General features: G+C 37.7%; 3 protein-coding genes across 5 annotated transcripts in view; all 3 read right to left on the reverse strand.

The window, feature by feature from the left end:
- LOC111343531 (galactose-3-O-sulfotransferase 2) overlaps window positions 1–11,621 on the reverse strand; it is a 14,809-nt gene extending 3,188 nt beyond the window's left edge. Inside the window, exons 1-4 of the mRNA XM_022950723.2 lie at window positions 11,603–11,621; window positions 11,213–11,315; window positions 1,124–1,416; window positions 1–747 (exon numbers count right to left, since the gene is read on the reverse strand). The exon at window positions 1–747 is cut by the window's left edge and continues 3,188 nt beyond it. Of these exons, the coding sequence (XP_022806458.2) occupies window positions 1–747; window positions 1,124–1,281 (905 nt within the window). The 5' untranslated portion in view covers window positions 1,282–1,416; window positions 11,213–11,315; window positions 11,603–11,621. The remainder of the gene's footprint in view (window positions 748–1,123; window positions 1,417–11,212; window positions 11,316–11,602) is intronic.
- A 3,392-nt stretch (window positions 11,622–15,013) lies between these two features.
- LOC111343519 (trace amine-associated receptor 4-like) lies at window positions 15,014–16,814 on the reverse strand. The gene has a single exon (XM_022950708.2). The coding sequence runs from the start codon at window positions 16,730–16,732 to the stop codon at window positions 15,842–15,844; it is 891 nt and encodes a 296-aa protein (XP_022806443.2). The 5' UTR covers window positions 16,733–16,814; the 3' UTR covers window positions 15,014–15,841.
- Window positions 16,815–17,269: 455 nt separating this feature from the next.
- Window positions 17,270–26,040, reverse strand: part of LOC111343520 (uncharacterized) — a 45,946-nt gene continuing 37,175 nt past the window's right edge. For 2 of the 3 annotated variants that reach the window (XM_088745734.1, XM_022950709.2), the window contains 15 exons: window positions 25,229–25,264; window positions 24,876–24,920; window positions 24,240–24,263; window positions 23,941–23,976; window positions 23,608–23,850; window positions 23,013–23,066; window positions 22,891–22,926; window positions 22,485–22,562; window positions 21,547–21,690; window positions 20,968–21,096; window positions 20,126–20,191; window positions 19,914–19,967; window positions 19,495–19,689; window positions 19,244–19,356; window positions 17,270–18,596 (listed from right to left, as the gene is read on the reverse strand). In XM_088745734.1, coding sequence (XP_088601860.1) covers window positions 18,359–18,596; window positions 19,244–19,356; window positions 19,495–19,689; window positions 19,914–19,967; window positions 20,126–20,191; window positions 20,968–21,096; window positions 21,547–21,690; window positions 22,485–22,562; window positions 22,891–22,926; window positions 23,013–23,066; window positions 23,608–23,850; window positions 23,941–23,976; window positions 24,240–24,263; window positions 24,876–24,920; window positions 25,229–25,264 — 1,491 coding nt within the window. In that variant the 3' untranslated portion in view covers window positions 17,270–18,358. Of the gene's footprint in view, window positions 18,597–19,243; window positions 19,357–19,494; window positions 19,690–19,913; window positions 19,968–20,125; window positions 20,192–20,967; window positions 21,116–21,546; window positions 21,691–22,484; window positions 22,563–22,890; window positions 22,927–23,012; window positions 23,067–23,607; window positions 23,851–23,940; window positions 23,977–24,239; window positions 24,264–24,875; window positions 24,921–25,228; window positions 25,265–26,040 lie in introns of those variants that run through there. The other variant, XR_015995561.1, reaches the window with a different exon arrangement.

A 26,040-nucleotide genomic window follows, 5' to 3' on the forward strand; every position in this document is an offset into this window, starting at 1 on the left:
ACATCGTCCAATTCCCAGCAAAGTAATCGCTTCATAAGAACCACAGACTCGTCGAAATAATCTGAGATTAAAACCAAATCAAACTCCTTTTCAAGGAATTTAATGTACTCGTTAATGGCTTTGGCATCCTGATAAAACTTGAAATCCAAACCTAGATCAAACAATTGTGGATTTCTGGCTAAAGTAGATTTTCTTATGTTGTCGAAACTAATTCCATTCCTTAGAAACGCTTTTAAAGATTCTACGGAGTTTCCCCCAAAACCAAACTTTCTCCCGATTCCCATGTAGGTAAAAGCTGACTCGAACTGTTTGATGGGGTTTCTGATGATTGTCACGTATTTGCTGGCGTCTTTCGGAAACAAATGGTTCATAGCTTTCTTATTAAATCTTGTGTGACTGCAAAGAAAATTCGGCCGAGTTCCATCGAAAGCGAGAGCTTGTCCAATACGGAAACGCGTCGGCCATCCAATCAGCGTGTCCGAGCCAAGAACATAAGACAAATCTCGAGAATCGCCATAACGAAAGAAGATGTTCGACATGGTGCTTGAACCTGCTTTGTGTGTTTTTAAGAAAAGAACGTAGTGTTCTGGGGAACATTTCGTTTTTTCAGTGACTTTTTCACTCGGCGTAGGTGTGGTCGATGTGGTAATTAAAGTGGTAGATTTAGTTGTTGATATTTCTTTTACTGTTGCTTTTGTTCCTGTTGTTGGTTTTGTTGTTGTCGTTCGTCCTCCAACCTCTTCCGTCCTGATAAATAGATATAGAAAAAAAAAATCAACAACGTAAACACAATAATTACAACTCTCGCCGGGTTTGGTCTGTCACGTGACCTTTTATTAAAGTCAGAGATATTTGCCAAGAACACCTAAGGGTGTTTAAAATAAGATTTCATTTACTGTTCTCAATATTCGATTGGCCGGATTAAAACGAATCTATTGTTTTAAATCTGCCCAATGATTGGTTTGATCAGGTAGAAGTTAGTATCATGGTATGGCACCAAATCTCCATAACCAATTTACAAGGAAATGTAGAACAGCCATAGAGGAGAATGAACAATCAGATCTTGGAAGTTAAAGAGTGAAACATTACTTTATAGTGGGAAATAAACAAGGAGAGAACTTACCCTTCATTGGAATTATGAACGTTTCTAAGCTCTGGACCTTTGTGAGGTTTTATTGTCTGGCTGTCAAACATCAGCAAAAAGAAAACACAGACAACGCTCAAAAACAGAAGAAGTTTCCACAATTTACCATGGCTAGTAAAGTTGAAGCTGTCTGCCATTACGTGAACGATGAGAATGTCAAGTAAGCTGAAACAGAGTGTCCAAAGACGGAGAAGGGGTTTGCACTTTGGCCAAGGTGCTCTAGAACAGCCACCGAATACCCATCTCCTTGTTCGCCATAACAGTCTCAAGACCTGTGAAGAAAAATTCGAAAAAGGGGTTTCAGATTAAAATCAAACTATCAGTTAGCATTAACCCTCGGGGATTTCATCGATGCGTATGACTTCTTCATGGAACTGGTTTGTTTTATCTTTTAAGCGCCCACGATACAATTTTTTGACGGCATCGAACTCGTGAACTGACCTTTTGCATGTCTTGTAAGGATATTATGAGTATAACTATCGTGGGCAAGGCTGATGGCCTCGACGTAATTCCAGCTTGCTTCTTAAAGCTTTCTTTTTCATCCATTGCGTCTTCCCTTACACATATTTTTTAATTATTATTTTCAAAACTGGCTCGAAAGTTGACCCAGCCAACTACAGGCAAATTTCTGTTCTTTCTGTAATGGCCACACTTTTTGAAAAAAACCATCTTTAACCAGGTTTATTCATATTTGAATGATAATAGGCTATTTTTGAAATGTCAGTCTGGCTTTAGACCTATGCATTCTACCCTTACAGCTCTTAATTACATTACAGACAACTGCTATCTCAATATCGACAACGGATTGACAAATGCCAGTTTGTTTATTTACTTAAAGAAGGCTTTTGATACTATTGATCGTGAGATCCTTCTGTCAAAATTGGAGCTGTATGGGTTTAGAGGTATTAGTCTCAATCTTTTCCGAGACTACCTCTCAGATAGAACCCAGGTTACGGTTATAAATAATGTAAATTCTGAAACTAGTCTCATAAGTTGCGAGGTGCCTCAAGGTTCAATTCTTGGTTCCCTACTTTTCCTTTTATACATTAATGATCTCCCTAACTGTAACCTCCGATCGGACGCGAGAATGTACGCTGATGACACTAATCTCACATTTGCCTCCAAAGACCCTAATGAGCTGTTTTCAACCCTGACTCATGATTGGGCAATCTGAAGCAATTGCTCAATTCTAACCGTCTAAGTCTTAATGTCCTCAAAACTAAGTCTGTTTACAGGCACGAGGAACAAAATCTCTTTACTCCCTAGCGATCCATACATTTCTCTTAATGGGCATTCAATTGAGAGAGTCAATAGTTAAAAATACTTAGGCGTTCAGGTTGACGAAACACTCTCGCGGGAGGCTCACATCTCTGAAGTCATCAGTAAAGTTGCAAAAGTACTAGCTGCCCTGAGGAGACTAAGACCGATATGTCCCCCAGAGTACCCTTGTTACTATTTATAAATCATTGATTCTTCCGCATCTCGATTATTGCAGTGCTGTTTGGGGCTGTATTGGTAATGGTCTTTCCCAAAAATTAGAGAAACTTCAAAACAGGGCTGCACGCATAATTACAGGGTCTAACTGGGATGCAAGCTTTGCCCCGATTCTTCATGCTTTTAATTGGGATAGCCTCGCTGACAGACGTGCAAAGCAACTGAAATATTTAATGTTTAAAGCTTTAAATAACCTTGTACCTATATACCTGTCTGAAAAATTCGCTAGCATTAATACTATTCACAGGTATAATCTTAGAGATGCGCAACATAACCTTTTTATTCCGCGACCGAACACTGAGGCCCTAGAGAAAAGCTTTAGTTATAGCGGCGCAGTAACATGGAACAGCCTGTCAGCTGAGGCTAAGCAGGCCACTACTTTGAATTGTTTTTATTCCGCTATTGTACATTAAGTTTCTTCTATCTAGGATTTTATAATAAGTTAATACACTGTACACTATAGGTTAATACATTGTACATTAAGATTCTTCTATCTAAGTATTTATTATAGGTTAATTTTTTAAGTCTTAGTTTAAATGTGCACGGCTCTTTTGAAGACCACTTGTTAGTGATAAGGATTCTGTGGCTAAGTAAAGATTAATTGATCGATTGTCCTTCGGAGAGCTGTTCTGCTTATATTCTGCTTTTTGCCAATGCCGAAAATAAGCTTTTACTCGAATTTTTTTTTGTAAAAGTTTGGAAAGGCTCTTTGCAACATTCAGATTATTTTCGTCCAGAGAGAAAGCCTTGATATCTATTTGCAACTCGCAAGAAACTTCTCTGCATGTTAAATTTTAATTTCCCCTCAAGACAAACGACACCTTGAGATCGCAAACTTTTTCCGCTCCGCGCTCGGCTTATTCCAAAAATAGGTCCGCAATGCGTACACGTGTATGGTGTCTTATTGAGTATCTACTCGAAGAGCTAATATCTGATTACAGTTAGATAGCTTTCAATATTGTTCCTGTTCATCGATAAAATAAGATAACTAGCTTGCAATAGTCCTGAAATGTTCATTTTCAAGATGAGGGTTGATATGATTCATAACTTTGTTATGAATCATATGTTAGGTAGTACTCTGAAATAACATTACATTAAAATTGCTAATAATTTTTAACCCAATAAGATTCACAATTTGACCAGGAGGTTTCATTTAACAGAATATTCAATAGAGATAAGTGACACCATAATAGATTTCAGGAACAGTAATCAGAGACACAACTTAAACACAACAGAGTTCATTATACAGGCAAGTGCATGATGGCATCATATGATTTAAAGTACCAGAATCTTTCAAGTTTTCTTATTATTTATATTGTTATTTCATGCCAGTGTGTTTCACAAATTCAAGCTATGCGGAGACAGGAAATGAATAGTTGAACTTGAAATCATAATGTAAATGGTTAACTTGACATGGTATCAAAATTTGTCCTTCAGCTGAAATCTTACTCAGGAATGCAATTTTGTCAGTGTCTGTCAATACACCTGAAAAATTCAAGCTTTTGTTTATTTTGGTCAGCTACTATGTGCACCAATCAGCACAACCTACTTTGTGTAAATGATTGGTTTCTAGTGCGATCTATTGTTGCTGAGCCTACCAGTTGGTTTACATTTGTACTTGAGTAATTACTTTTGAACTAGTGATACATGAAAAAAGGCACCTAGCTGTTTTCAGCCAATCAAGAGTGTAATTTTTCATGTATATCAGTATTGTGATGAATTAACCAAAACCAAACAAGTGACTGAAAAGGAGTTGTAGTCTACCAAATAAAGGCCTAACACACATGTCTTGTTACATAGTTTAAATAATCAATGCTCATCTGGACCATTATGAAGAGAATTTAGAAGACTGCCAAGTTTACAGGAAGTTAAGAAATGTTAAGGTCTGAATAATTCTGGGCATTACTTGGAAAACATAATACTAAACACATTTCAGTTGAAACAGTAAACTACTAGGCTCCTATAAGCAATGGAATACAAGCATTGCAGAAAATCATTTGTGTAAACCAAAACACTACATCATTACACATTTTGTGTTATCCAACAACTTGTTTTGATACTGGCAAGTAAAATACATTTAAATGGAACATCATAAGCATTTAACTCCAAAAATGATCCTTAAAACATGATATGATATCCTTTGTTCTTACAAAATTGTCATAAAAGCCAATCCTTGACCAGTATTGTACAACTGAGATTCACATACTTACTTTTGTCATTTTGAAATATGCTTTGAAGGCATATTTCAAAAGTTCCCCATTTCTCAACAGTGTGAGGAGAATGTAACTACAATACAACTTATTTCACTTTATGACACTTTCAGGAAGCTTCAGATAGTTTCAGACACTTTCAAACTCTTTCAGACACTCAGTGGTGCAACCAGCACCAATAGATCAAACCGATAGTTGTTGGCTTGCAAGAGTGCAATGACTCCTTTCAGTGTAGTACAACTCATAGACGAAGATTCGAGCTGTTAAATGTTGTCTTTTGAGAGCATAAGAGATCTCGCACAAGCTGCACTAGTAACACAAGCCAGATATGGGTGCATTGGCTTGTGTGAGGAGAACTAACTCGTGATATAACCACCTGAAAAAAAGTTACTTGAGTCCATGCTTATGACCAAGATGGTTGACTCAGACTAGTATGCCTTATGACACTAGACCACGTGACATGTGCTCTACTCTTGTGAACAAATAAATAAATAAATATATCTGATCATGTCATAATGTGGCTACACACTTTGTACATGCCACACAAAAATTGTGAGGAGAAACGAGAACAATTGGATAACTCCATAAGTGATAAACTGGAAGAACTCAGTGCGCAAACTCAAAGCTTCACCAAGCCCCTTGATTCCATGGTCACAGATTTTATATCTTTTATTTCTTTACTGTCTTGCTCTCAAATCACTGTGGACACCTAATAGAAAATTGGTTTGTAAATGAATTTTGACTATCACAGCAAGCAATTGCTTCTACCTGTTTTTCTATTACTTTTTTGTTACCAAAGCCAAACTCAGAACTTCTTCACAAGTCCACTTGTTACAAAGCCATATCTCTATGGAATTCTCTTGAAAAGCAGAAGCTTGAGGAGGCAATAGATCTCTTATGCTCTCAAAAGACAACAATTAACAGCTTGAATCTTCGGCTACGAGTTTTACTACACTGGAAGAAGTCATTGCACTCTTGCAAGCCAACAACTATCGGTTTGATCTATTGGTGCTGGTTGCACCACTGAGTGTCTGAAAGAGTTTGAAAGTGTCTGAAACTATCTGAAGGAGGCAATAGTAACACCTTTATTGAAGAAGTGTGGATCTGACCCGTCCAATTTTAAGAATCTGCGCCCTGTCAGCAATTTATCCCATATTTCCAAACTCACTGAGAGTGCTGTTGTAGACCAGATTCATTTGCACCTGGCTAAGACCAATTTGTATCCAGCATTCCAGTCTGCATACGGGAAATTTCACAGCATGGAAACCACTTTGGTGAAAGTTCACAATGACATTCTGATTAACATGAATAAACGGCACGTGACTCTCCCCGTTCTCTTAGACCTGAGTGCTGCCTTCAACACTGTGGACCCTAGTATTTTGCTAACACGTTTAAGATCAAAGCTTGGTCTCAATGGAACTGCTCTGTCGTGGTTTCGCTCTTATCTAGCCGGAAGATCACAATGAATATCTGTTCTGGGAGCGCTTTCAAATGTCTTTCTTCTTAGCTACGGCGTTCCCCAGGGATCATGTCTAGGCCCCGTTTTGTTTAACATATACTCAAGCAAAATCTTCGACATTGTTGGTCGTCACCTTCCAAAACTTCATTGTTATGCAGGTGACTCCCAGCTTTATTTATCGTTCAACCCAAGCTGTGCTGTTGGTCAAAACGAGGCAATTAGATCAATGGAAACCTGTATCTCGGATGTTAAGCAGTGGATGACCACGGACAAACTTATGCTTAATGACGACAAAACTGAATTTATTGTAATAGCATCAAGACACTTCCTGAAAAAAGTTGCTGTTAATACTATCAGGGTCGGAGACTGCAATGTAGGCAAAGTGTCTGTGGTACGGAATTTGGGCGCGTGGTTCGATGATCAACTCACTATGGCCGTACACATTACCAAAATATGCAGTGCTGCTTTCTATCACCTACACAATATTAGACGTATAAGGAAACACCTTTCAATGGACTCAGCTGCGACTCTTATTCACTCCTTTATTAGTAGCCGAATAGACTACTGTAATAGTCTATTAAACGGTATGCCCAAGTGCCATATTGACAAACTGCAGAGAGTTCAAAACGCAGCCGCCAGACTTGTTGTTATGCAGGGCAAATTTTGCCACATAACACCAGTGCTCCGTCACCTGCATTGGCGTCCCGTCTCATTTCGTATTAATTTCAAGGTTCTACTTTTAACTTTCAAAGCCATTCGCAAATCCGCACCGTCCTATATCAATGATGTTGTCAAAATTAAGCCTTTAAATTCAAGATATGGACTGCATTCTAATGGCAGAATACTGCTATCTTACCCAAATTTTAAAACTTTAAAAACCCTAGGCGACTGTGCTATCGTTGCTTCGGCGCCAAAACTCTGGAATGATTTACCTTCGGAGATTAGAATGGCTAAATCTGTTGACACTTTTAAAAAACTCTTAAAGACACATTTTTTTAGGAAGGCTTTTTATTCTTAGTTAGCTTAGCTTTTAATATTTTATACTACACATGATGTAACTGGCATCTATTACAAAGCATTGTTGTAATGATGTAATTAGTATTTATTTCATGCATTGTTGTAATGATGTAATTAGTATTTATTCCATGCATTGTTGTAATGCGCAGTTGATCATCCCGTCATGGAAACGGCGCAATATAAATCCACAATTTTATTTATTACTTGTTTAAAAACAAGCTTAAATGTAGAATTTCATGTAAATAGCTTGGTATATATATATATATATATAAATTTTTTAATTGGTTTTTCTAACTTTTAATTGTTTTAAGTTTTTTATTTACCTGTAAATAGTACTTTTAACTTTTAAATACACGACCACATCAGCTCCACTGTAATTTTCATCATGTTGAAATAAATGATGTAGTTGATGTGTGTTATTTCTGACGCTGTGCATTGGACAAAGTTATCGCATTTACACTAAGGTGGGGTATTGCACAATATACAGAATATAATTCTGTATATTTTGATGTATAAACTGTTAATATACACTTAAGTATGGTGATATCAATATACAGAATATACACATATATACAAAAATGTACAAACTGTATATTAAATATACTTATAAGTATAGTGATATCAATATACAGAATAGACACATGTATACAAAAAAACGTATAAACTGTATAAATATACTTATAAGTATAGCAATATCAACATACAGAATATACACATGTATATGTTGTAGTTCAATTTTATCCTTGGTTCAAAGTTTATTTTCCTTTGTTTCAAATTCATTATCATACATTAACATGACCAAGAACAAAGGAAAATAAAATTTGAACCAAGTATAAAATTGAACTACAACATATACAAAAATTGTATATAGAGTATATTGCCAAAGTCAAGCCTAGAGTCAATTGGATGTTGTGTATATTGTATATTGCCAAAGTCAAGCCTAGAGTCAATTGTATATTGTGTATATTGTGTATATAGTGTATATTGCCAAAGTCAAGCCTAGATGGAGTGTATATTGTGTATACAGCTGGGTATTTGTACACTTTAGACACATGTCTATAGTATAAAGAGTATATTCTGTCCAAAGTGTATATAGTGTCTATTAGTGTATACAGAGTATAGAAGTGAACTGTAGGATGGAGTGTATATTGTGTATATAGTGTATACTGTTGTATATTTATACACTTTAGACAAATCAATTGTATAAAGTGTATATTCTGTATATAGTGTATATAGTGTCTATTAGTGTATACAGAGTATAGAAGTGAACTGTAGGATGGTGTAGATTGTGTATATAGTGTATACTGTTGTATATTTATACATTTTAGACACATATCTATTGTATAAAGTGTATATTCTGTCTTATATTAAGTGTATATAGTGTCTATTAGTGTCTACAGAGTATAGAAGTGAACTGTAGGATGGAGTGTAGATTGTGTATATAGTGTATACTGTTGTATATTTATACATTTTAGACACATATCTATTGTATAAAGTGTATATAGTGTCTATTAGTGTCTACAGAGTATAGAAGTGAACTGTAGGATGGAGTGTATATTGTGTATATAGTGTATACAGTTGTATATTTATACATTTTAGACACGTCTATTGTATAAAGTGTATATTCTGTAAAAAGTGTCTATTAGATTTCTAAATAAGGCTTTTAGTATTTTCATTTGATTGTTCAAAATTAAGGACATTGGTTAATATTTTGATTGTATTTGTCTTTTCAATCTTTTGGGACAATCGAATGTAAATACTAAGCTTTCAGTAATGCCTTGGATGTTTATTGCTGTGCATAGCGAAGTACTGAAAATGCTACTTGATGTTACTTGAAAGTATAAGTTTGATTCCTCCTGTATATCAGCATAAACCCTCTTTCCATTGTTCAAAACTTTATAAGATGGGTAATATTTGGTCTTACAAGACAAACATTTGCCATGAAACAGTGCGCCGATGTATGAACCCGACATGGTATACACAACTGGATATGACCGCCTGGAATTAATTCTAATGTTCTTCTTACAGCAACAGGTTGCATATGGAAGAAGAATGATTGCCTTCATTGCATTCTTGCCTTTTTGACTAAAGTGTTCTCTGGTGATCTGCTCTCCAATTTTCATTGGAAGAATCTTGTTTGCTAGTCGACAATCATCAGCTCTTCCAAGGTCTTAAGTAAGGCCATTCTTGTTCAATGTTTAACCTTTTTTACCAAAGACGACTGTTGCACAGTTATCACTTTAGCATTCATTCACTTGACTTCGTACAAACTCAGTGATCAATTCCCAACACTTTACACAGAATATACACTTAATACAATAGACATGTGTTTAAAGTGTATAAATATACAATATAAACTACGTACACAATATACACTTTTTCTGTGAAGAAGAAACATAGTCAACACAAGAGTTTCAACTTTTCCATTCTCCTATTTACCTGGAAGGAAACCAAACTGGTTTTCAGTTTTGCTTGCTTGCGTCAATCACGCGCATTCACCATCAGATCACCACTGGCTTTTTTACTGTGTTTACGCGCAGTTTAATGGCGATGTGAAAATTAATGGGAGGGTTATAAAATAAATAAACCCCGTTCTGGCTTGCTGGTATGTCGGCTGATAATGTCCTTGCCTGAGAGATTGTCTTCAAAATTTCATATTTGCCCTCGAAGCTTCGCTTCTCGGCCAAATATTCATTTTTCGGACAACCTCTCAGCCGCGGACTTTAGCAGCCGACATACCAACCGCCCCAAGGAGTTCATTTCCTAAATATCGCGCCTCATTCCGCATTCGTCACGCATTCCTGAAGTGGCAGCTTCGTCGACTTTCGAGACAAAAACCTCCTTGAGATCGCAAACTCGTCAACTTTCAATAACCTTGGGAAAATACAGCCATAAATTCGACTATTTTTAAATAAACTTCGTCGCATATTAGACTACATTTGACTTCCTTAAAATTTCTCTCGACAAATGAGTTGAGGCATCGAAAACGCCTCATCAGTCGCTCATTCGCAAATTTCATTCTAAAAAGTTGTGTCACGTGTGACGAGTTATAGCATACTGGACAAGCTATCTCTCAGCCTGCAAATAGATTTGATGAATATAATACAGGAATGTAGCAATTTTCGGTTAACTAACAAGATCTAGCGGAAGTTTAGAATATTCTTTCGAATTTCTTGTGGAGACACATGCTAAACTAAAAGACACAAGTAGTCATTAGTATTGGATGCGTTTCATGTTTGTTTGGAACATCATGCATATGTAAAGAAGCCACAAATACTTTTACATTTTGGCAAGTGAGGAAGCCCAATATCAGAAATTATATCTAACATAAGCGAAAGAACTAATACTAGTGTAATGTACAGTATATGGCGATCTCGTAGTTTTCCATTCCAATTGACATTCCAGCGTAAATCGATTTGAAGCGTCTTGTTGATATGAGGAACAAAGTACGATAGATAGGTAACGCTGGGAATTGTATTTCGACTGTCTGAAAAAGTCAACACAAAAGCAGCGTACCAAGTTTTGGCAAGGAAAAAGATTGAACAATTGATCGCGTGTAGAACGGCTAATACAATTTATTATTTGAACGCTTAGCTGTCATTCGAAAGTAAGGTGACATAAACTGAACGAAATCGTTGATTCAGCATTGTTCAATCGACTCGTTCGCTCGACCGCGTAAATTTCCATCCTGATCTCCGTCGAAGAAAAATAGTGCAACAATCTATTCCCAAGTATATCTGTAAAAGGGGGTCAAAATGGCTAGAAGGTTGAACGACTTCTCCATGGAACAAAGAGGCCGGTTATGTTGACTCGCCAATAATTTGTGCTCGTTGGGTAGAACACGAAGTACAAATGCAAAAAAAAAGGGAAATAAATATGAGTACTTACAAAATCCTCTCAGAAAGCAAATATACCAAAAGGTGTCAATTAGAGTCCAAATTCCTCCTTTTCTGAGTCTCTGGATAAGTAAAGCTTTGCCAACAGAGAATCACTAGTGCAAAAATAATGCGTGACATTTTATAAATGAGATGGAGGGTGAAAGGCATTATGGGTAGATTTCTCCAACGACTTTTTTGAGGGGTTCTTTATCTTGTTCCATTTCCAACTAACCATCTCAACGATAGAGAATGTGTGTATATTTTCCTTGCGCAACGTAACGAGAAAGGGTCAGGCTCGTCTCTCCAAGATGCCTGGGGCTAGAAATCTAATCGATTAAAAGTATGGCTGGTCGGTTTAAAACCACGTGGCGCTGAAATGTTATTATGACTAAGGACTTACCTGTGCTGAACTACAACATGCTGCACAAAATATTCGCGCTAACGAAGGGTTAACGCTCGAATCGTCAGCTTGAGAAACTCTTTACGGTTGCCACTGTGCATTATTAACTCAGTTGATTCCACCAAATTATCTTGTAAATCCCCCACCGACGCAGAACCACAGTTGGGCGAGTTGTTCCAATCCTGGAAAAATATATGGAACAATTTCGCTAGGCCCTAGTGACATTTCAAAAAGGGAGACACGCTGCATTTTTTCCATTTCGTTTCTTTTCCTTTTAACTGTCAGAATATTGCACGTTCATTTAATATCGGTTTGCTTCTTTTTTTTTAACCCCATCGACGTTGGTGAAAATTCAGCTGTCAGGCAACATGAAAAAGAATTTATCCCTATGAAAATTAAAATCGCTTCTATTAACTCTTTCTCGAGAAAATTCTGTTGAGAAAAACAGTCATAATCCGCCAAATATACATGGCACTCTGGGCTTGTCACTGTCCATTCACCCTCTAAACAGCTTGTTAGGTATTAAGATCTTTGAATTTACAACTGAAACCGAACGTGGATCGAGAAATTACTCGTCGAGAATGGCAAAAATTAGCATAGTAATGAAAGAATATTCACAAAGTTTTAATTAAACGCGCTCGAGAGGAGAAAGCCACGGCTAGGTTACCTAGCTCCAATAAGAGTATTTCGAGTTGTTTTGCGTCTCGCTCAAAATGATGCTTTGAAATCGCTCATGATAGGGATCGTGTGTATGTAAATATTTTGCATAAACGTCACCATAAATGCTTTGTGAACCTAACTCGTATCGAGGTAACACTAACCCTAACCCCACTTCGTAGAAAATCGTACACTGATCAGTTATTTTGGATAGTTTTTGCTATTTTTGGTACCAATATGCCCGCTCTCTACCTTGAAACAAAGCGAAGTGTACTTTGAGATTCAAACAAGCGGATCCCGGCGGAATGTGCCCCCGTCACCTCCCCGTTACTCGGCGGCCACACATGGAATGACAACAAAGAGGGTCTGGATGGGGTTAACTGACAACTGACAAATCGCTGAAAATCTAACTGACAACTGACATTTGTGGTGGACTTTTACTGACAGCTAACAAATGATCGCATCGCTCTAAATATCCTGAAAACTGGATGTAAAATAAGGACAGTTTATTTATTTTATCCAATAAAAGTACGTTTTTGATAACATAACAGGAGGAGTACGCCAGAGTGTCATATTTCGTTTATAATTACAGCATGGACAATCCACATCATGGTCATATGTCACATATCGGTTACATGATCTTCGATACCCAACTCGATCGTCAACTTACTTTTTAAACTGTAGAAAGGTTTCGTCGAATTGATTCGGAAACGGCATTCGAGCGTTAATAGCTATTATTAATGTAAACGCCGCACTGGCGCTGAAAAAGCACCTAACTTTGTTCCTTGGTCTGAAGGATTTGTCCAATAAATATGACCTCAGAGATTTTGGTATGAAACTTTATCACATGGGTCCGAAATCAGGAGGGAGGTATCACCCCAATTACGGTTTCTAGACCCGGGCGACCAATTCGCGCCCATTTTCGCTTGGATTTCTAAGGTACGCTTACAGTAGATGTCTCTAATAACCTTCTTGAAAAGTAGACAAAAGAACATTCCTTTCCGATCATTTCATCGGAGCTAATCGCAATCGGCTCACTGTAAACCAATATATTGAGCCAGAAGACTCTTCACAACTTTTCTGTCTTTCTGATGATCTTCTTTCGAGTATGTTGCGCATGGGCAAACAGAGTTTGGTGTGAAGAAGAGATGTAACTTACTTAAAAACCCTTCAAACAAAGACACTTGGAAAGTCACTTGGAAGATCTTGGAATTATTTCATTCCAGAATTGACGAAAAGGAGTACTTGTATTCAATTTAGACTCAGTTAGTTTCGAGTTACGCTTTATGCGTCTTTTCAGCCAAAAGTAGGGTCGGAAAGTAATAATTAACTCGCCTAGTTAATCTATAACTGTCCTTTAACTGACGACTGACAAATGGCCTAAAATCTAACTGAGAACTGATAAATGGCCGAGATTTTAACTGACAACTGACATTTATAACCCCCCCCCCCCCATCCAGACCCTCAACAAATAATAATAATAAAGTCTTTTTTCCATCATAAGATAAAACTACATATCTTATGTTACAATGAATTCGGAAAAACTACAAATAGAAATCACACACATATTATGAATTAAAAAGTATGTTATTACAATAAATGGAGCTTAAATATCAACCTATTTACAAAGGTGTTCATAAAGCGCTGTGTATTAATTTTCGGGCGTGCGCAGCCTTTTTTCCCAAGATTGTGTACATAAGTCTTCTGGACAGGAATGATGTCTTTCAGGGGGTGGCAATCCGTTGATATTAATATTATCAAAATGTTTCGGTCTTGTTTGTTTAAAAGGTTCTCGATAAAGACTGGAAATGAAATACATGCTCATCAAATTTTCCGTCACCCTGTAGAGTTACTCTTAGTAAAACTGTTGTAGAGTATTTTAAAGGATTGCTATTTTGAGTATTTTTAGGTTTACCTTTTGTTTTGACGAGTCTCGCCTTTTTGCTTCTAACGGTTATTTTGGTAGATCTATAGTTTTGAACATTTGTTTTTAGTGTGTGCTTTAACTTGGCTCAGTTCTTTCCGTACTAGACATTTTAATCGCTTGTTGTGGTTGAGGATAATTAGTTTCATAGGGGGTCATGTTTGGGTTGGTAAAACTGACCTTTAGTTTTATCCACACTGAATATCCTGTTTTGGAAATTCCCACGGTCAGCTAACCCAAACATGTCTGTGATTTTTACATTAAATGCGAGGGCACTCTTTGCTGAAGTTAGAAGAGAAATAGCTGCGGTAATAGAAGGTAGTAGCAACAATAGAAGAGTAGAGAATAGAGAAGAGAATTACAGATTCTTGGTACCTTTTGTTAATTCGTCCAAGCGAGTGGTAAAAAAAAAACCTCAACAAAACGAAGCTGTGGGCCACTTTCATAAATGGCTGCCAGATTAATATTCTTTTGTTTAAATTTAAACTTGCCTTGCTGACCTCGTTCTCCAGCACAAAATTCAAAAGAATACATTATCTCAAGCGAGGCCAGATGGGCTAATTTAAATTCAAACTAAAGAATATTAATCCGGCAGCCATTTATGAAAGTGGTCTATTACATTGGGGAATATTATTAATTGGAGAGTAGAGTAATTGTGATTTTTCTTTCTAACAACCAGCTCTATACATTTGCAAGGGTTGCAGACCATCCTATTGTCTTAACACCATGTTAAGAACTGTCCTACTTAGTCGGGAGACGGGTCGCTATTCCTAGTGATAGGCGAAAGAATGGTGGAATAATCGGCATATTTAAAAAGTACAGGGCAGCCATTAAAAAAAATCTTCAAGTCATTTAAAAATATATTAAAAAGGTACGGTCCGCTTACACTACCTTGTGTGGTTCCTCTATTGACATATTTCCACCGTCCTAAAAATTTATAACTAACAACACGTTGTTCTCTTGCATAGAGGAAACTATGATACTAATTGATAATGTACGGATTTAGAGGTAGCTGTTTCAGTTTGCCAGACAAGATAGCGTGGTTCACAAAGTCGAAAGCCTTACTGACGTCCATCGTAAAAATTCGCACTGCGCTACAGTCACTACTATCTAAATACTTGTATGTCTGGTGCTGGATAGCGAGCAAGGCATTTGTGCAATTACCCGCCTGTCATGCAAATTGGGTGCGGCTCAGATTGTTTTTGCTACGGAAAATCGCAAACTTGGACGCAAGTAGTAGTACTTTTAAAGAAATAATGGCACTCTTAGAAAATCTATCAATAAATTAGGAATGGTCTCACTCAAAGATTAAATTTGTGCTTAAAGTAGCCTTGACTTCCGCAGTACCCTCGGGTTCGGTCTTCTCCTGCAAATGTTTGGTATCAGTTCGGGGAAAGAGCGCGGGCTAATATCCTGAACAGCGGTTGGCAATCAGGCCAAGGTAGGTACTTGGTGAAATCCTTCATACATGCATCAATACAGAAGAGCATATGGGAATACATGATCATTTGCATTCATTAACATACATTAAGGATTACACCAAGTAATTACCCGAGCCAAACTATACTGCCATCCTAAAATATTTTATTAACTGACGTCACGGCGCATTTGGCTCTAGTTCTTGAAAGATTTTCAAATTTGATGGCTTTATCGTCCATTTATTTATAAGTTTTTCGTCGAAATAGTCGCCTAACTTCCTGTTTGATGTCTGGTTTCAACAGTGCATATACCACCGGGTTAAAGGCCGAATTCGTGATATAAAGAAGACATCTTACGTAATTTGTTTCGTACGCAGGGAGATATGAAGAGTTAAAATATGAACGGAGATCGAAGTACGAGTCTGTGATGCAACAAATAACCATTACACAAACCACGACAGCGACTAACCTCGCGGACGAAATTTCCAAGCCGCCTTTCGGCCTGAGTGTCGAGATGGAGTGATTAAACTGCAATTGCGTCCGTTGTCTTGACATCTTTCTTGCGTGTTTATGTGCAATGTAAAACACGCGTGTTGTCGCAAGGAGTGCAGAGAAACACGGCATCAGTTGAAACACAAAAACCCTTAAAATGTTGAACGTTGTCACTACTTCTTTTGATGCCGTGTTTGCCAAGGATATCGCTACAAGGAAATAGAACACAGTTGGTAAAAGCCAGCTGCATATCACAATGGTCATCACCCCTCTTGCCTTCACGAAGGAGACGTACTTAAATGGCACTACTATGGCGACATAACGGTCCACTGTCACAGCGCACAAGTTTGTCAACGACAAAAAAGCGAAGTACGTGGCGAAGATTTCCCGAAGCTGTCTGTCGCACGGAAGGTAAAATTCACAAGTGAAATACGACGGAAAATTCATCAAACTGAAGAGGAAATCAACAACGGCCAAAGAAACGATAAGGAAGTTGACTTGCTTTCGAAGACGTCGGTTTGTGGCGATAAGATAAATTACCGTTGCATTTCCAAAGATTCCAAGCATTGTTATGAACCAGCCTGGAATCCAAATCCACGAAAATGATTCGGAGGACTTCGGTAAATCTTCGCGAGTCATTGTACGAAAAGCGAAGTTTTATGTTCTACGCTTAGACCTCTTGTAACTCTGCAATAAAGAGATCTTCGCTAGATTTTACACAGTTTGGATGATTGACATCTCATTTCCTTATCTTTCATTTCTCTACGTTTTGATGAACTTGACACTTTCGTGTTCTTTCGTCATCGATCAAAACGTACACCAAAAAGTTTCCCGTTTTCTTTCTTCCCACATCTCAAGATTACCTCACACTTGTCTACTTTAAACCTAAAAAAAAATTTTAATATTCAAACCCTATTGTTTTCGAAAATGCGGCGATATCATTTCACTAAGCTACTTGAGCGCCTTAAATAATTGGCCAGAAAATAAAAACCAATCGATGTCAAGTCTTTCGACTGACACATGCCAAAGGCAGAACTGTCTTTCAAGTGGGTTTGGGGAGTTTGTTTCGGTTTCTAACGCCAGCTCAAGAACCACAAGGGAAATGGCGAATGTGTCTGAAAGGTTACATCCTACAGTACGTTTACCAATATTAAAATCTGTCAGCAGACTTCGAAATAAAATTTACCAATAACATTGAGCTTTATTATAGCTAATACAGACATGGCTGTATTTGAAGAAGTTAACAGGTCCAGTTACTTCAAACATTTAGTCACCTGCTTAAAAAGAAGACATAATTAGAACATCGTTATATCCACATCATGTAAAAAATATAAACCGACTCACAAATTCACCCTTGAACTCCCAAGATCTGATTATGAATTCTCCTCTCTAGCTGCTACACATTTCCTTGTAAACTGGTCAAGAGAATTTGGTGTTCAATCAAGGAAACAGCTTCTATCTGATAAGTTTAAGTATTCTCATTACCTGTTTTCTGGATAATGTATGGATATTATAGGGAGAAGTCACAAGTTAATCACTTCTAGGAGTTCAAGGTTAAAATTTAGGTTCTAGGGGGCCTCATGATATTATAATTTATAATATCATAATTTATAATATCATATAATAGCATTTCATAGAGACTGTCCTAACTTACCTAAGGCTATAACTAATTACACTTAATCTAACTTACAAACTTTGAATGCAAAATAATGAACAAAAAAATCCTAGATTAATTTACAACATAATACAATTTGTATGGACACTCCCAGACCACTTATATGAATTCAAGAAGGATAGTTTCTTGATTAAGAATTATGAAATAGTAACGGTATTAAAAATAATTTTTGAGTCTAAATGAAACGTTTTTAAGGGAAATCCATCAACATGTGCCATCCATGAACTATTATAAGAATAATACCGTTTCAACTAGTCACCTTATCTCTCTTTAGCGCGCATTCGAACACGCGCTTATATCAACATATTATTTGTAACGCAAAATATCTAAGCTGTCCTAAAAACGCTTAAGGTTTCGTAGCGAATAAATATGATAATATTTTCGTCCAGTGGAATTGAAATAAAAATTTTAATTGCTTATTTATTTATTTATTTATTTATTTTTTAATTAAAACAGATTCTTTTCGCACCAGCTTGTCATGTGGGTGGTATCGACACCTCGCAGGCATGCGCAGTGGTGAGCCAACGCTTGACCAGTGCCCAGTCTCCTCTTTGTGTCCTCTTTCAAAACGTAACTGTTTCAACAAGTCTTCACAAAACCTTTTTATGGCGAGATCTGTATCGGTGGCGTAGTGTGGGGTTTATATGCACACACAGCACCACTAGATCACTGCTGCAAGGAAATTCGCGCTCGGCCAAAGCTAGCTCGCGGCCATTCAAGGCCGAGGCCGTACTGGAGTCCCTGGAGCGACTGCTCATCCAGCGCCGACAATTTAATGGGTACTTGTGGCCATCTTTTCGCGATCCGTGCCAAATGTGCTTGAGGGGCCTGAAAATCGTTTTACAAGCTCGTCAACGTCTACATAATTTTTTTAGAACTTTATCAAAAGGTAAGTTAGTTTGAAATTCATATTGACTGCACTTTAGCGTCACGGGATAAGTTAAATACCAACAAACCTACTCTACTTTGGGTAAAAAAAAAAAGATAAAACAATTGAAGAGATAGATGACCGTTTGGTCGACAGAGAAGTTTGAAATTAGGCTGTCTACCTTGTTCAAAGTAAACCGGTGCAACATCGGCCAGTCAGCCAGCCAATCAGTGCGTCCGAAAGTCAATCAGTCAAAGAGGCAGCCAGTCACTAAGCTAGTCATTCAGGTATTCACTGACGCAGTCAAGAGGCCAATCAGCGCAGAGAGTTAGTCATTTGTAAAGTCAGTTATCAAGTCTTTTGGCTGACCACTTTGTTAATTATCAAAGTTTACAAAGGTCTATCGTCATCCATTTGATAGAAAGACACTGCACTGTATCGGTCAGTCGATGGCTATTTTCTCGTCCGTCAGTCTGGTAGCTAGTCAGTCAGTTAGCCATTCAGTCAGTAGGCCATCCCCCAGCCAAATATTCAGTTAGTTATTTTATTAATTGACCAAGCAATTCACTTTATTAACCAGCAAAGTGCTTCATGTACAATTACTTACCAGGCTGGGTCTTTTAGAACGTTTGATCCATTGAATGAATAGAGTGGGATATCAGGATTAAATGCATATCGTGACTTGAATAAGGAATTCCAAGAAGGAAAAAGCTGATCTCCCTAAAAAAAGTACCAGAGACATTTTGTTGTTAACTACACGAAGTATCTTGATGCGCTCAATTGGCAATGAAGTAAAAAGAGAAAACGTTTCAAGGAGGCGATCATGTATGAAACATAAAAGAGTACTCCTAGTCGTACCTGAAGGTTACCAACAGGGAGATTTCTGTCCCTTCTGTGGATAATTGAATAGACATGTTGCAGCGTGTTTGAAATAAAAGCTCGATATGCTCCTGTTAGATTAGCTGCACGGGACTGCCGCCAGCACATTTCATCCACACCCTTCACGCTGCGCATCTCACCAGTCTGCGGTGCATTGAGGGCGATCATGCGCACCTGTAAAGAAAATCGATCTAAGCATTAATGAGCACTGTTAAAACATGTTCCACCATTATATAAAGTAGACTTGGATTTTTAGTAAAGCAAGGTTATTACAGAGTCGATTAAGCTGTTGTGGCATTTGCAAAAAGGAAATTATCAAATATGATAACTATTACCGTTTCTGCTCACCCATGCAATTATAGCTGAGTTATACGTAAGAGAGAATATGTGCTACTTACATATGGTCCTCGTAGTTTGACGTTTGCTGGAGATAACATGAGACCCGTAGGAGGCTGCGAAAGAGACAACTTACCAATAAGCACGGCATCTAAGCACGGTAGCTAAGATACAGGAGGCGTCTCGGCCGAATTTATAAAGAAAGTGATAAAGAAACTTACAGTTTTGCTGTTCGTTTACGATGCAGAAAAATATCTTCATGTGATTGAAATACCTTGATAGTGGATAGTTTCGTTGTTTGGGAAGCCTCTGTTGGACCCGCGAAGATGGTTGGGCCAAGCTGTGGGCATAGGAAAAAGGAGCAACACAAAAAAAATACGAAAACAAGAAAAATTTAACCAAAAACAGTTTTAATGAAAAATGACAAACACAAGACCTGTGCAATAAAACTTTATAAGTTGCTGAGGGTCGCTTAAAACTACAAAGAGATGAAATAAGAACAAAACAACCATTCACTCTCCCGGGATTTTGCCATATTCTAAGAATGACGCTGGATGTCTGACGTCTCAAATGGGTCGCTACCTATCTTTCCCCAACTTCTAGGCTGGTTTAATGGTAGACTATAATAATTATAATAATGATGATGATGTCAACAATATTGATAACGATAATGGTAACAATATTGATAACGATTCTAACAACGATAATGATGATGTCAACAATAATGATAACAATAATGATGATGTCAACAATAACTATAATGATTACAATAATAGACACGATAATGATAATGATAACGACAACAATACTGATAACGACGGCAATAATAATAACGATAGTGACACCAATAATAATAGCGATAACGATAATTTCAACAGTAGTAACGATAATGATGACGACAGCAATAAAGATAGTGACAACGACAACGATGATAATAATGATAATGACACCAACATTGATAATAATAACGATAGTGATAATGGTACCAATACTGATAACGATGACGATAATGATAAAAGTTTGACAATACTAAAGCTTATAACAATGGTAATGCTCATGACAATGATGAAAAAGTGATGGTAATGATGATGAAGAAAGAGTGGAATGATTTCTTACCGTGATCGATCTCCAGCCGCGTAAAGCTCTTATATATAACATCTGGTCGGAGATGACAAAAGCCAGAGTGCCTTGTTCTACTTTCTCTACATCACGGATAAGATTGACTTGTGTATCAAATACCAGCACCTTCCATTAAAAAAAATATCTATAATAATATCAATGATAATAATAATAGTGATGGTGATGAAGAGAACGACGATGATAATGATGATGATGATGACGATAATAATGATGATAGGTAGAAATCTTTGAGAGGGCATGTCCTCAACATAGGAATATGGGTGTCGACACTGCAGTGAACCTCACACATAAAGCTACTCTCCTATCTCGAGAAAGATGCCTATGCTGAATGACGTGGAAGGATAGTTTGAACTGTGGGTAGACTGTAGCACCTCGAGATAACACGACCCTTATGATCATTAGCCAAGGTAGTAATAATAATAATAATAGTAATAATAATAATAATAACAACTTTATTTAACGAGGGTAACACATGACAGTAATTCAACTGATGAACTTGTGGCCCTCAAGTAATGAACATAAAGATAATATACGGAGGCAACATAATGATCTTACCCCTGAATTTTCAGTTTTTCCACTAGTGAAGCCAATCTCTGCATTTTCTCCAGGGGGTCCTGGAGGTCCCGGTGGCCCCGGAGGACCAGAAACATTGCTATCTTTCCCCGGGGTCCCGGAAGGACCGGATATTCCGGGTGGTCCCTATAATAGAGATAACCGCCTCCCGGTTAGCTCGATTGGTCAGAGTGCTGGACTGTTGTGCGGGAGATCGAGGTCGATGGTTCGAGCCCCGGCCGGACCAACACTCAAGGTCTTAAAATAACTAAGGAAAATGCGCTACCTTTCTATAGTATCAAAAAACGGATAGACATTCTAGTCTTCTCGGATAAGGACGAATAAACCGTAGGTCCCGTCTCCTGCATCTATTAATTAGTTAATTTGGTTAGGCAGGGGACGTTAAAGAACCCACTCACGAGATTACTGTGATGTGGTCTGGCTTGTTTACTGGGAATTGGGGGGGTGAGGGGGCATTTTCAAATAAGTTTCCTTCGATTATTTGTAAACTGCTGATGCAGTCCCGCCAAAGTCCCTCGAAAAGTGTTATGATGCGCATTTGATCATTTCACATGCTTATTTGCGCAATATGAATATTAAATTATTATTATTATTATTATTATTATTATTATAAATACGTGATGCTGTTGTAGCATCGCTTTTGTCAAACTTGAGAAATATTGAGACAAACTCAAATTTTTCTTCTATTTTAATCCAAAAATACAATTCAAATAACTTGTCGGTCAGCAGGGTCATGTAACAGATTATAGGTGACAAACAACCTGCATACTGATAAAATAAAGGGGTGAAGGTTAGGTCTAATGTTGGGTAAGGGGAGGGGTAGGTGAACAGTTATTCAGCTACCGACTTGGATCGAAATCAACAATACCGAAAGCGTGTTTTGATATTTTGTTGATCGTACTCCTTGTGGTAAAACCTACCGGAGGGCCTGGGTTGCCAGGATTTCCCAGCGGTCCTTGCGGTCCCATAGGTCCTACACTTGAATTTCCTGGCTCTCCCTAACATGAGAAAGATTGATGAACTATGAATGGTATTTGGCCGTAGATATAATGTGTAACAAATGGACAGCTATAGATATAATTCTACAGCCTACGATTCAAGTTTATGGTCGACGATTTCTTCTATTCTAGGTGTCAAATGTCTCATTCTTTACTAAAAGCAGAATTTTGCAAGCTCTAGTAATGCTAAACTAAAACTTGTAGATTGTTAATTAAACATTAAACCTGTCTTTACTTATTCACAGCTGTGATAAGTGATTAGCAGCAAATTTGGCTCTCATAGAACGTAGTATTTTCAATGAGCGTTCTTTATCTGACAAGATATTACCTTTGGTCCTTGCAATCCTTGTGTTCCCGCTTCTCCCTATGGAAGATGAAATTAATTAAAAAAGGTTTTAAATTAAAAAAATTGCTGTTACAAGAAATATAGAGGCAAAAAAAATATTTCACCTTGCTTCCTGGTGTACCTCTGAGTCCGGGGAAACCTAGGTCGCCTCTTTGACCCTTAAAGATAGAAAGATAAAAAAAACCCTGGTTACCCTCCAGGACTATTTATTCTTAATTGAAACCCAACAATCGTACGGCAGAGTAAAGGCAGTCAGGGAAATGTTTAGGCCAATTGACCTAAAGGAATTAATTAACAGGAAAAGAAAAGAAACAAAGACTAACTGATAAATAGAAAAGTTATAGTAACAAAAAATAAAGGCCATAATGATAATAATGATAATGATTATAACGATAATATGAATATAGTCGCCTCCAATTCGGTCTGGAATAATACCAAATTGAAAAAGTCGCTAGACCTCTAGACATCGGTTTTACGTTTTCATTAAAAAAAAAAAAGCAACAGTTAACTCGGCGAAATGCGCGATGAAAGCGCGCGCACATGACGCGTACCATCCACTTACACAAGCTTGACGCGTTAACTGTCCTATTAGAGCTGCAAACGGGCTGGTGATAACCAATCACGTTCGAGAATTTTGTCATAGTTTCGATCGTAATAATAGGGATGATGCGTGTACTAAGAAATGAAACTTTTCCTCACCTTACTTCCTTTGGTTCCGTTGACTCCATCTTTCCCTGCCTGTCCAGGTTCTCCGTTCATCCCATTGTCTCCGCTCTCCCCTTTTTGTCCTTTTTGTCCTGTATTTCCTGTCTCCCCCGGATCTCCTGGTTCACCAGTTTCCCCCGGGGGACCTTCAGGACCTTCAGGACCTTCAGGCCCCTGTTTTCCCTGGAGCCCTGGTTCTCCTTTGGTCCCCTTTACACCTCTTTCTCCTGGCCCTCCCTAAAATTAAACCTGGAGTCAGCAATTCCTTACAGAGAACAAAAAATCACATTGAAGCATATTTCATGAGATGAAAATGTTCATTCTAACCTTGTTTCCAGTGATGCCATTATCGCCTTTTTGACCCTGGAAGAGTTGAATGTCATGTTTTGTTAAAGACAAATATGACGTTAATATGTGAATTATCAAACATCTTAGACATCGGTTTTATGTTTTCATCCACCCTTCGGCTGTTCGAAGGGTGGATAATGCTGCTTAGTGGGTAGTTCCTAATACGGTAGATAACGCAGTACGTTTTGCAATCAATTATTCGCAAGACATCAATTCATCCGTTGGATTACGTTATATACCCTTTTTTAACAACTTGGCCATGTGTAATAATTCTTTACCTTCTCACCAACTCCTTGTTCCCCCTGTTAAAAACAAAAGTGACATAAAATAAGGTCAAACTACAGAATTAACAAATGGTAAAAACCCCAGCGTACACTATTGAGTTACGGATGCACGCGGCAGGTTTCTAAGCACGAAAGAAGCGTAAGAGTCGCGTGAGGCGATAGCCGAGAGCGAATCTAGCCTCTTGAGTGCATAGCAAACCTCTCAAGTGCATTCATAACTCAGTAGTGTACACTGTGGCATTTACCATTTGTTTTACAACATAAGACTGATACATTGTGGCAAAAGAGTTTTCTTTTATTTAACAAATCTTACATGATCAGAAAAAAACAAGCGCGGGCGTAAAAATAGTCGTTGCATTTGCTCATGTCAGCAGCGTACACGCATGGGCAAAATGGTGGACGATAAACTGACCAATCAGAACGCGCGCTTTACTTTGGTTATGTCACAATTAAGGTTGATTATTGCAGTGCTCGCCCTGAGGAGGTGTCTGGAGAGAACAGAGTGCAATTGAAAACTCGTAAAGCTGTTCAACCATAGCAAGGATCGAATTTCCTTAAAACCTTTGGCTCGACTAGCTTCTATTCCTCTTCCCACCAAAACGCTGTTTTTCTGTTCAGTTCACTTCTCACCTTTTCTCCTTTTATCCCATTGGTTCCGTTTGTTCCTTTTTCTCCCTAAGAACGAAAAAACTTCATAAGAGCGCACTCGTTGAAAAAAGAGTTCCGAGCACTCGTTGAAAAAATAGCTTCACGCACTCATTGAAAAAAGAGTTTCGTGTTTCAGAGTCCTATCAGATAAGCAACTTGGCTATTTGTAACCTAATCAAGTTTTACTAACAAAGCAAAAGGTGGTGATTGCTGATCACTCATGACTTCATGAATCAGACTTGAAGAAAGAGGACTCAAAAACGAAAAGGTTTTAATTGTGTAGCTCTCTGATATACAGACATGAGGAGATCCTTACTACTCGGTAACAAACTCACCGGAGGACCTGGTTCGCCAACCTCGCCTTGATCCCCCTACGAAGAACAAGAATAAATACAAAAAAATACTTCGTAAAATCAGTCCCTTTAGAAGTAAACAGGTAAACGCAAATATGACTAAAAGCGCTTGCTGTGTGATCACTCTAACGTGCCATGAAAAGATTTGAAAAGTTAAATATTAAAGTAGATAGATAGATAGATAGATAGATAGACAGACAGACAGATAGATAGATAGATAGATAGATAGATAGATAGATAGATAGATAGAAACTTTAATAACGTGTTAAAGAACCTTCTAGTTTGGGAGATATCCCATACTAATGTGGGGACACAAATAAAATGGATAAAAATTACTTACAAAGAATATTACCTACTTAAGAATAAAATTAAGTCATATCGTGTATGAAGAATATGAAATGAATTAAGAAGTACATAGAGCACAGCCCCTGCAGCCATCATCTAATAGGGAGCTGAGGTCACGCTTACGTATGCGGTTTTTGAAACTAGCTAATGTTGTGGCTGATCTGTCATAAGTTGTCAGTTTACTCCATAATTTAGGTCCTAAATAGCGTAGTGAATGTTTGCCGTAAGTTATTGTGTTGTATCTAGGAATAGAAAAGTCGGCCTGTGTTAAATTATAGGAAGCGTTTTGTTTCTGAAATACTGAAACTGAAACTCTATTCGCACTATTCTAAGAGGTTACTACAGATTATAAAAGTCAGAATATATAAATACAGTAAATTACATCAAGAATCAAAAGTAAAATGTGCACAGTGACCAAAGTAGCATCGCTTTCGAGTTGGCCACTGTCA

This window comes from Stylophora pistillata, chromosome 14 (genome assembly GCF_964205215.1).
Source record: "Stylophora pistillata chromosome 14, jaStyPist1.2, whole genome shotgun sequence".
In the NCBI taxonomy this organism is placed as follows: Eukaryota; Metazoa; Cnidaria; class Anthozoa; order Scleractinia; family Pocilloporidae; genus Stylophora; species Stylophora pistillata.